At 42.9% G+C, this 12,210-nt stretch overlaps 1 protein-coding gene across 1 annotated transcript; it reads right to left on the reverse strand.

The window, feature by feature from the left end:
• Positions 1–2,766: 2,766 nt before the first annotated feature.
• On the reverse strand, positions 2,767–7,303 carry LOC119961954 (zonadhesin-like). The gene is made up of 2 exons (XM_038789576.1): positions 5,762–7,303; positions 2,767–3,863 (listed from the first exon to the last, which is right to left on the reverse strand). Exons 1-2 carry the CDS (start codon positions 6,999–7,001, stop codon positions 3,487–3,489), a joined length of 1,617 nt encoding a protein of 538 aa, XP_038645504.1. The 5' UTR covers positions 7,002–7,303; the 3' UTR covers positions 2,767–3,486.
• Positions 7,304–12,210: the final 4,907 nt, after the last annotated feature.

Raw genomic sequence — 12,210 nt, forward strand, 5'->3', positions numbered from 1 at the left:
GGCCGACATTTTGACCTTTGCTTCCCTGGTGGCTCGGAGACGGATTCTGCTGGGATGGAGTGACTTGGAGCCCCTGAAGTCGAGGGTATGGGTAAGCGACATGGGAGGGTTTCTCAGGTTGGAGAAAATCAAATTTGCCTTAAGGGGGTCGTTACAGGGATTCACTCGGAGGTGGCAGCCGTTCATCAACTTCTTTTAGGAAAATTAGTTTGTCAGCAAGGGGAGGTGTAATGAGGGGTTGGGGGCGAAGGGGTGAGGCATGGAAGTGATGAATAAGGGTAGGAAAACCAACAAAGGGAGGACCATGAGACGGAGTGGTTATGTGGACCATGTTGGTTGGGGTCTGTGTTTGGGGGGAATGGCTATGTTATTGTAGGTTTTTTGTCTTTGTTGGATCCTTCTGTTTAAAAGTGTTAAAATTATAAATGCCTCAAAAAATTACTTTCTAATAAAAAAAATGAATCATTGTATAAACCGTCAGCCGGTATCGCACCGACCAGATTAGAAACCTGACAAGGATCTATCGGATAGTGTACATATCGTTTGTGTAAATGAAACTTTATTTCTTATTGTGCTCGGTATGGACTCCCCGTGTCCTTATTAAACAATGAAAAGACAGTCCCATTTCAACCGTAGAGTACAAGCTTTAAAGAAGCAGATAACCATTATAAAGCTTCAAGAACACTTTTTAAGAGATAAAAGTTATTGGCAGATAAATTCTTCCAATACACTTTTTATGCTTGGTATACTAAACCATTGTTAGTTTGATATTCCTACTCCATCCATGAAATCCATGAGGGCAAAACATTTGCAGAAACCTTGGGCGCGATTCTCCCATATGGGGAGAAATCGTAAGGCTGGCGTCAAATCCGGGCGGGTTTGACGCCAGCCCCACCCTTCCCGACCGGGAACCGATTCTGGTCCCCGGTCGGGGCTAGCATCCCGACGCCGTAAACTTTCGTTAAGCCCGCTTGCCAGAGTTAGCGCCGGCTGACGCGTCATATGACGTCAGCCGCGCATGCGCGGATTGGAAGACTCCAACCCGCGCATGCGCGGATGACGTCATCGCGCATTTGCGCGAAACCCGCGCATGCGCGGGCCGGGATGCCCCTCAGCCGCCCCGCGAATGGATACTGCGGGGCGGCGGAAGGACAAAGAGTGCGCGGGCATCGGGCCCGCTGCCCGCGATCGGTGCCTACCGATCGCGGGCCCATGGCACCCTTGGCACGGCCGTGGTACTGCCGTGCCAATCGGTGCCATGGTTTTAAAAATCGACAGTTTACGGCCGTTTTTACGAACGGCCAGACCAGGTGTGTTTGCCGTTTGTAAAAACAGCCGTAAAGGGCTGGGAACTCGGCCCATCCATCAGCTGAGAATCGCTGCCGGCCGTAAAAAATTGGCGGCAGCGATTCATATCGGGAGTCGGGCGTGGGGGGGGGGGGGGGAGAATAGCGGGAGGGCGTCGGAACAGCGTGGCCGTAAAATTTTACGAGCCACGCTATTCTCCACACCGTCGGGAGTGCGGAGAATCGCGCCCCTAGTTATTGAGGCATCCTTCTCTTTCATTCCTCATAGGAAAATGTATCTTGCAACAATTCAATCGCCCAAAAAGGTGCTCATGGACTGCTGTAAGCAGAGGAATAACAAATCGCTAATGTTTATTGCTTGCGATATTTCCAAATATTTAACTTCATTCTGAAAGGATTGTTATGTTTTATGTACTTTTTAGCTGACACTTTCATACTGAAGCAGTATAATGGAAAGCAGTGCAAACTTTCTCACGTGGTTCAGCAGTGGTCTGATATATGGGTGATATAAAGGGTCCACCAACATTGTATAAAAGGAAGTGCAATAAATGAAATAACTAATGATTTACCATAATATACATTCTAAAATGTATATTATTTAAAATTATAATAAGTCATTAGTTTGCCATACTTAAAAAACAGACCTTGTTACACTGCACATTTTCTCCCCTTACAGTTCAGTTTTCAAGTTGCATTGACACATAAACTGTAGTAAAAGTGATAATGCCTTAAATTCTGTTGAAAAGTCTGAATGTACTAAATAGTGTTTGGATGGACATTCTAAACGCCTTTAAACTTTTTAAATATTGCCCCATCAATTTTAACCAGCAAATGAGAGGTGGCATGGTAGCATATTGGTTAGCACTATTTCTTCCTAGCACCAGGGACCCAGGTTCAAATCCAGGCTTGGGTCACTGTACAGAGTCTGCATGTTCTCCCTGTGTCTGCTTGGGTTTCCTCCGGGTGCTCCGGTTTCCTCCCACAAGTTCGGAAAGACGTGTTTGATAGGTGAATTGGACATTCTGAATCCTCCCTCAGTGCACCCGAACAGGCGCCGGGGATTTTCACAGTGTTAATGTAAGCCTACTTGTGACAATAATAAAGATTATTATTATTATTCCGAATGGGAATGGAGCACACATAAAGCTATAGTTACCTGATCAGAAAAGTAGTGCAGAGACAGCCATGTCCCTCCATACTGTTAGCTGACACTACTCTGAAGCAAGCACTGATGTTAAACTGACAATTGCAAGATAACAGGGGCATTTGATAGAACCAAATTTTGGTAGAAAAGCATAATGTGTTCAGTAACAGAATGCCCATACAACAGGGAACTTGTTGCTCCATAACAGATCTGTTGTAAAAGGCAACAACACAATATCAACTGTTCTTCATTGTGTGCTATATTTAGGAGCACAATGTCACAAAGAAAATCACAAGCAAGTGAAAGACAATAATGAAAATTGTTCAAGGTCCTTGCCGTATGGGTTTATTATTTATCAGCGCAGAATGAGCAGAAACAAAAATGAAACCGAACTTGTAAATATTACAGGAAATGATACAAAATATTTCAAGTACTATTCATTATAATTTTATCGTTATCAATTTTTAAATGGATAATTACACATCTTGTTCACAGCAAATAACGCAGAATCATAAAATACAGTAATCTATATTTGAAAATAAACTTTTAAGAACAGCGAGTGCCAAGCCTAAAATATTCATTTGACCTAATTAACTATGGTCACATGAAATGAATAAGCTTTAATTCAGATTATCCACTTGTACAAGGAACAATTGTGCTGCATTTCAGTGTAGCAGTCTTGCAAATCATATCGACTCTTAAAGTGCCATTCACCACTTATATTGCAGTAAATAAAATTGATTTATTCAGCAGAGAATGTGTTAAGCTTTTTTCATTAATATGCTGTTGCTGAGCTGCTCAATTGACAAATGTTTAATGTACAATACTGAGGTAATAATTGACAAAGTTACAGGCTAGATTTGAAGCAAGTAGCATGTGGCATAACCCTTTGCTAACCCTTTCCCAAGTTTAGTTAATGAGCAATACATTGTACGCTGATCGTTGCATGTTCAAAGTCATGTGTGTTTGATGAAGATACTAGGCAAGCTACATTTCTCCTTTCTGAAGTGAAAACAATTACATTAATTGCAGTATTTAATTTATATGTACCATTGATTCAAATTCATCAATACGCTGCTTTGTATTTCCTTTTCTGATTTTACGATAAGAGACTGTGTTGTACCTGGAATAGCTATGCTTGGCAATGTCAGGCCTCTTTGAAGCCCCTGGCCGATCTTCAGCAGAATCAGTATTAGTTGGTGACTCTGGTTGGGAACTGAGAATGGAAACAGTTGAAGGAGAATCAGAAGAGTCATTTCCCTGTTGGAATTCCTCTGAATAGATTTCCTCGTCAGCCCCAGTATCATCACCATTGTCATCAGCATTACAATCTTTTACGTTTGTGTCTGCTTTTCCGTTCTCCTTGTAGACTTCTTCTGTTGGTAAAGGGATCACTTCTTGCCCTGCAGGAACTAAATTTTAAATATTAATGTATTTCCATTGCTTGATACTTTGATTCTGCCAAAATTTCTTCACAGTATTGATTTGATTTATTGTCACATGTACCGAAGTACAGGGAAAAGTGTTTTTCTGCGGCTGAGGAACATATACAGTATGTACAGTAGTTGATGTTGTAAACCAGCTGTGTGGGTTACAGAAACATAACAAATATATTGAGAGATATAATTCATCTTAGGCAATAGCCTAAAACAAGAAGCATTCCATCAATCATTCATCACTGGCACCAACCTCTAATCAGTCATCAGAATTGAATATTGGGAAGAGTGTATAAGAGACAACAAATGTGATGCCATCCATTCTATACTAGCACCCAAGTTGAATTTCTGTTTCATTATGAAAGGATCCTCCATTCTTTCTCATCAAAGAACTGTATCATCTGACAATATTTTCATCCTTTATATTTTCAACCCAATCACTTAAAAGTTAAAACTGAAAAATGAGAAGCAAATTGCTGCATCATTTCTGACCAAATAAATGTTAATGGTGTAACTGCTGTGCTCTGGACTTCATTTAGTTAGATAGATGTTTACATGGAAACTTACAAAGAAAATAGAAGTAGGAGGAGGCCATTCGGCCCTTTTCCCCCTCTGCCATTCATTATGATCATGGATGATCATCAAGTTCAATACCCGGATCCAGCCTTCCCTCCCATATCCCTTGATCCCTTTGGCCTCAAGAGCTATATATAATTCTTTCTTGAAATTACACAATGTTTTGGCCTCAACTTTTTTTTGTGGCAGTGAATTCCACAGATCCACCACTCTCTTGGTGAAGGAATTTCTCCTCACCTCAGTCTCAAAAGGTTTACCTCTTATCGTCAAACTATGACCCCTAGTACTGGGCTCCCTCACCATCGGGAACATTCTTTCTGAATGTACCCTGTCTAATCCTGTTAGAATTTTGTAAGTCTTCTAAACACCGAAGCGGATAACCTTACATTTATCCACATCATACTGCATCTGCCATGTATATGCCCACTCACTCAGCCTGTCCAAATCCCACTGAAGCATTGCTGCATCCTCTTCACAGCTCACGCTCCCACCCAACTTTGTATCATCTGCAAATTTGGAGATAATACATTTAGTTCCCTCATCCAAGTCATTAATATAGGGGTCCTAGCACAGACCCCTGCTGTACCCCACTGGTCACTGGCTGCCATTGGAAAATGACTGATTTATTCCAACTTTTACTTCCTGGCTGCTAACCAGTTTTCTATCCATCTCAAGGCTCTGTCCATAATCCCATGCGTTTTAACTTTACATAATACTGCTATGTGAGACAATGTCAAAAGCCTTCTGAAAGTCTGAATAAACCTCATCCACAGATTCTCTCTCGTCAACTCTACTAGTTACAGCTTCAAAGAATTCTAGTCGATTTGTCAAGCATGATTTCCCATTCGTAATTCCATGCTGACTTTGTCTGATTACACCACTGCTTTCCAAATGCAGTGCTATAAAATCCTTGATAATGGACCCTAGCAACAGCTCTACTACCGATGTTAGACTCACTGATCTATAGTTGTCTGTTTTCTCTATACCTCCCTTTTTGAATAGCAGGGTTATATTACCGACCCTCCAATCTGTAGTCTAGAGTCCAAAGATTTTTGGAAAATGACCACCAACTTCCTTAAGTAATCTGGGATGAAAATTATCAGACCCTGGAGACTTATCCGCCTTCAATCCCATTAATTTCCCCAAAACCATTTCTCCACTAATACTAATTTCCTTCAGCTCCTCACAAACTCTTGTATTCCTCAGAACTTCCAGTACATTTCTATCCAAGGTATATGGTGAGGCATAAACATGAGCAATTAACCATAGTTCCAAAAAAGAGATATGTAATATTTTACCTGCTTCACCATTCTCGCCATCAGCAGAGTTTTCCACTAGACTGTTTTCTAGCTCTTCTTCTATTAATTGACATGATGTTACTACCTCTGATTCTGGATTTACATCCTGAATAGTCATTACTGTAGGGATAATGATTCCCGTTGTTGACTGAATGGCACCTTCTGTAGCTGAGTCCATGTCACCTATTGCTTGATTCATCTTCTCAGCCGATACAACTGCATTCTCTGTAAGTGTGACAGCTTGTTCAATGGGGAAACTGGTTTTCATTTCAAATGGCACGGTTGCATCTGCAGAGGTCTCCTGCATTGCCACCTCCGGATGTACGCAGGCCTCCTCAGTACTTGAATTAATATCTTCTGTAGGGCATTTGATTTCCTGAGTCGTCAGAATAGCCTGTTCTGTGGGTGAAATGGTTTCCCCAATACATGGAATGGGCGCCTGTGCGGGTGAATTGGTTTCCTGAGCAAATGCAATGACTTTCTTGGCAGGGGGCCTCGCTCCTTCAATACCTGGAATGGTCTCTGCAACTGGAATATTTTGCTCCCGAGGTGGACTGGTTTCCTCAGTACACAGAATGATCGCCTGTGCAGATGAACTGGTTTCCTGAACAGATGCAATAACTGTCTCTGCAGTGGGGCTAGTTTCTTCAATACATGGAATGGTTTCCTGTTCAGGTGAACTGATTTCCTGAGCAGATGCACTAACTTTCTCTGTCGAGGAGCTATTTTCCTCAATACATGGAGTGGTCGACTGTGTGGGTGAATAGGTTTCCTGAGCATTTGCATTAATTTTCGCTGTAGGGAGTCTAATTTCTTCAATACATGGAATGCTCTCCGTAAGGGAGCTGGCTTCCTCAATACATGGAATAGTCGCCTGTGCAGGTAAACTGGTTTGGTGAGCAAATGCAGTGACTTGCTCTGTCGAAGAGTTTGTGTCCTTAATATTTGAAATGGTGTCTGCAGCTGAAATGTCCCCTTCCCTGGGTAAATTGGTTTCCCCAGTGCTTGTAACCGTCTCTTCTGCAGAAGAACTGCTATTTTCATTGGATTTAGCTCCCTCAGTCGTTGTCGTGGTTTCGGACAAAAAAAATTTGTTTAACTCACCAGTTGGGAATTTGTCTTCTGTTGATTGAACAGCATCTCCTGCTCCTCCTATAACATCAATCACTTCTGATTGTGTGCTAGTTTTAATTCCACCAGCTTCGACTGAACTAGCTACGGTAGGTTTTTCTTCAGCCATTCTCTGCTCCCAACTCAATAATGGCGTTTAAGTCGATTTTAAATCTTTGGAAAACAAAAGTCACCTTGCTGCAATCTGATTGTGTTCGCAAAATTCAAAATAAGAGAAAGAAAGTGACTAAATTATAAAAAAGCTGTTTAAATGCTGTCTGTCCAGTTAGCTGCAAGCAGAAACCTGTAGGTAAAACCACTCCGTGAATGGCTCTCTGCTTATTGAGAATATAGTCAGCCAATCATCAATCACATGCCTAATTATTCATCAGATTGCACAATGAGGAGAGAGTCCCATTTTACAGTTTAATTCATACACAATGTAAGGAGTTGAGTACTCGCCTGTTGGTGGCTCAGTTTGCTTGCTGCACGAGTGGTAAACAGTAGCCTTCACTGACACTATAAATGGCTCTTTGTTTCGTGGTCCCTGTAAAATGAAGTGATTGTTCTAAATCTTTAATTCCTAATGAGTAACCACCTTGTATCCCAGTGCCGGGCTACAACAATTTTATGTAGTCAGATTAAAATTCCCAGTCATACTGGCATTGCTAAAGTTCTAGTCATCTTAGCTGCTCCAAAGGAGGTATAATTCCAGTGATATTTAGAGGTATTAGTACTAGTCCATGGAGAACTAAAACTGATTTGTAATGTAGAAATATGTTTGATCAAATTAGACTTAAACTCATATGCACCTTAAGTTGAGGTTTGCAGTCTTTTTAAGAATAAATTGCTAATCAAATGAGCTGTATGGTAATGTTGACAAATGTTATCATAATTTCCTGTTTCATATATGTTATGGCATTAAATTGAATCAATTGGCATCAATTGCATCTTGTGAAGGGCAAATAAATAGTACATTTGAAATTGGTTAACCTTTATAAAATGTACTAACAGATTTAGTCTCGGAAATGCTCATTTTTGGCATGAGTGGAATGGTAAACAGGTCAAAATTAGTTGGTAATATTTCCTATCTTGTTCACCCAACACCCAATCACTATTTTATGGTAAACTGAGAAATTGGCACTGGCTTTCCTCTCCAAATCAGGTGGGATTCCAAGGATTATCCAGCACCTTGATGCAATATTCATAATGCCACAGGTTTCTGGCTATTCTGGCTGACTTGGGAGCCCTTTAAAAATAACTCTCTTTCTCTTATTTTGAATTTTGCGAACACAATCAGATTGCAGCAAGGTGACTTTTGTTTTCCAAAGATTTAAAATCGACTTAAACGTCAAAAATAGCAGGTGAGAACCCACTCCTGGATTCTGGTCCCATTCCCGTTCCTGGCAATTCCCGCAGGCATGGCATAAATTTGATTTGATTTATTATTGTCACATGTATTAGTATGCAGGGAAAAGTATTGTTTCTTGCATGCTGTACAAACAATGCATACCGTTCATAGGGAAGGAAGGAGAGACTGCAGAATATAATGTTACAGTTATAGCAAGACGTAGAGAAATGATCAACTTAATGCGAGGTAGGTCCATTCAAAAGTCTGATGGCAGTAGGGAAGAAGCTGTTCTTGAATCGGTTGGTACGTGACCTCAAACTTTGGTATCTTTTTCCTGACGGAAGGAGGTGGAAGAGAGTATGTCCGGGGTGCGTGGGGTCCTTAATTATGCTAGCTGCCTTTCTGAGGCAGCAGGAATTATAGATAGAGTCAATGGATGGGAGGCTGGTTTGCCTGATGGCTTGGGCTACATTCATGACCTTTTGTAGTTTCCTGTGGTCTTGGGCAGAGCAGGATCCATACCAAGCTGTGATACAACCAGAAAGAATGCTTTCTGTGGTGCATCTGTAGAAGTTGGTGAGGGTCGTAGCTGACATGCCAAATTTCCTCAGTCGTCTGAGAAAGTAGAGTCGTTGGTGGGCTTTCTTAACTATAGTGTCGGCATGGGGGGGACCAAAACAGGTTGTTGGTGATTTGTACACCTAAAAACTTGAAGCTCACGACCCTTTCTACTTCATTCCCATTGATGTAGACAGGGGCATGTTCTCCACTACACTTCCTGAAGTCGATGATAATCTCCTTCGTTTTGTTGACATTGAGGGAGAGATTATTGTCGTCGCACCAGTTCACCAGATTCTCTATCTCATTTCTATACTCTGTCTCGTCATTGTTTAAAATCCGACCCACTACAGTGGTGTCATCAGCAAATTTGAAAATCGAGTTGGAGGGGAATTCGGCCACACAGTCATAGATGTATAAGGAGTATAGTAGGGGGCTGAGGACACAGCCTTGTGGGGCACCGGTGTTGAGGATGATCATGGAGGAGGTGTTGCCTATCTTTACTGATTGTGGTCTGTGGGTTAGAAAGTTCAGGATCCAGTCGCAGAGGGAGGAGCCGAGGCCAAGGCCACGGAGTTTGGAGATGAGTTTTGTAGGAATGATGGTGTTGAAAGCTGAGCTGTAGTTAATAAATAGGAGTCTGACATAGGTGTCTTTGTTATCTAGGTGTTCCAGGGTAGAATGCAGGGCCATGGAGATGGCGTCTGCTGTGGACCTGTTGCAGCGGTAGGCAAACTGTAGTGGATCAAGGCAATCCGGGAGGTTGGAGTTGAATCGTGTCATGACTAACCTTTCGAAGCACTTCATGATGATGGATGTCAGAGCCACTGGACAATAGTCACCAAGGCTATTGGTGACTATTCTTTGACTTTTCTTTGGTACAGGGATGATGGTCGTCTTCTTGAAGCAGATAGGGACCTCAGATTGTTGTAAAGAGAGGTTGAAGATGTCTGTGAATACCCCCGCCAGCTGATCCGCTCAAGACCCAAGTACCCCATCCGGGCCAGTGGCTTTCCGTGGGTTGACCTTCGAGAAGGCTGCTCTGACTTCTGCAGTGGTGATCTCAAATACAAGTTCATCCGCGACTTCTGGGATGGAGGGCTCGCTCCCGCTGACCTCTTGCTCAAAGCAGGCATAGAATGTGTTGAGCTCATCAGGGAGGGGTGCGTTGGAGCCACTGATTTTACATGCCTTCACCTTGTAGCCTGTTATGACTTGCAGACCTTGCCATAGACGGCGGGGATCCGTGTGGCTAGCCTGGGACTCGAGCTTGGTCCGGTACTGTCTTTTGGCATCTTTGATAGATTTCTTTAGATCATATCTGGCTTTCTTGTAGAGGTCAAGGTCGCCTGACTTGAACGCCTCAGACCTAGACTTCAGCAAGCAGTGGCTATCCCTGTTCATCCACGGTTGGGAAACACGCGGATTTGCTTCTTTGGCACACAGTCTTCTACACACTTACTAATGAAGTCAGTTACTGTAGTGGCGACTCGTTCAGGCTGGTTGCAGAGTTTTTAAATACTGACCAGTCCACTGACTCTAAGCAGTTCCGTAGGAGATCATCCGATTCCTCAGACCAACAATGCACAACTTTCTTTGACGGATTCTCCCGCTTCAGTTTTTGCTGATAGGCCGGGAGCAGGAGCAACGCCTTGTGGTCAGATTTGCCAAAGTGTAGGCAGGCGATAGAGTGGTACGCATGTTTGATATTTGTGTAGCAGTGGTCCAGGATGTTTGGGCCTCTGGTGGAACAGGTGATGCGTTGGTGGTAGCCAACGTTGGTGATAGCCAATGTGTGGGTAGCCCTCCTGTATGGAGAATTCCCACCCTTGCCACCTCCATTGTTGGGGTTGGCAATTGAACCCCCCCCCCCCCCAACACACACACCGCAGATTTTGTGGATCTGGGCTATGTTGGGTCGGAATATGTGGCTCATAGCCCCCTCCAAGGCATCATGAGCAATGGGGAACCCCAGTTCCACATGAGGAACCAAAAAGAAAACAGTGACCTAATGCTGAAATTCTTTGATTGACAGGCTTTGAAATATTTTTAAATTCTGTTCTTTCAGTTTCGATAATTAGATGCTGTAATATAACATTTTTACTGCAGTGAGTGATTATAGGATTCTGTCCTGAAAAGGCAAGTTAATCATTACATTCACCAGAATTTTGTAAGTGTGGTATTCCCAAAAGCACATTGTAAAAAGTGCTCTTCAGCATTCAGAACTCAAGGAAACAGTACTTAAGTGTCCTGATCTGAAGTGATTTAAAAGTAGGAAACTTTCAGTAGTATTTAGTTAGAGAACAAAAAATCAGACAGCTGTTGCTGGATTGAAATGAAATGAAAAAATGAAATGAAAATCGCTTATTGTCACGAGTAGGATTCAAATGAAGTTACTGTGAAAAGCCCCTAGTCGCCACATTCCGGCACCTGTTCGGGGAGGCTGGTACGGGATTAATGGGCCATGTGGTTTAGTTTAGAAATAAACATAGCTATCTAGCTTTGCAGTTTTAATAAACTCCGTTGTTTACATTTCCAGTGGCAGTCGTCTTGTAAGTGATGGCTTGCACAGGTTGGCCAACTTCGTGTTACACATCACCTGGTATGACTTAAAGCCCCACACTGGCAATCTGCTGCATTTGTCGGCTGAGAAGATGCATAATTTGCTGGCCTCTATTTTCTCTGGGTCCCCTTAATGGCCAACTGAGGTTTTGTTTCTGCTCATTTTGCTGCCTCCGGCGACGATCTAAATTGGAATTTTGTGCCCAATGTATCCTCTAGCTCAGCATGAACAGTACAACTGCCGATCCTTTAGAACACTTTTTCTGAACTGGGTTCCACGGATCCCTGGAGTTCCCCGGGAGGTTTGAAAATAGCTGTCCTGACAGTTTGTACAATCAGAGGTAGTTTACACACTGCATTGGCTATTGATAGGCCGCCCATCAGCAGCCAATGCACTGAGAAGCAGGGACTCTGGACAAGCTGGAAATGCGACAAATGCCTGGGCATCAGTATTCAGCCAATTCAATTCAGCCCATGTGATATAAAGAAACAGCTGAAGGCACTGGACATTGCAAAGGCTATGGGCCCTGACAATATTGTGGCAATAGCCCTGAATGAAGACTTGTACTCCAGAATCTGTTGTGCCCCTAGCCAAGCTGTTCCAGTACAGCTACAACACTGGCACCTACCTAGTCTACTTATGTAGGGGGGTTTAAACTAATTCAGCAGGGGCATGGGAACCTGGATTGTAGTTTTGGGGTACGGGAGATTGAGAGTATAGAGGTCAGGAGCACAGATTTGACTTCGCAGGAGGGTGCCAGTGTTCAGGTAGGTGGTTTGAAGTGTGTCTACTTCAATGCCAGGAGTATACGAAATAAGGTAGGGGAACTGGCAGCATGGGTTGGTACCTGGGACTTCAACGTTGTGG

Source organism: Scyliorhinus canicula, chromosome 2 (genome assembly GCF_902713615.1).
Source record: "Scyliorhinus canicula chromosome 2, sScyCan1.1, whole genome shotgun sequence".
Lineage (NCBI taxonomy): Eukaryota > Metazoa > Chordata > Chondrichthyes > Carcharhiniformes > Scyliorhinidae > Scyliorhinus > Scyliorhinus canicula.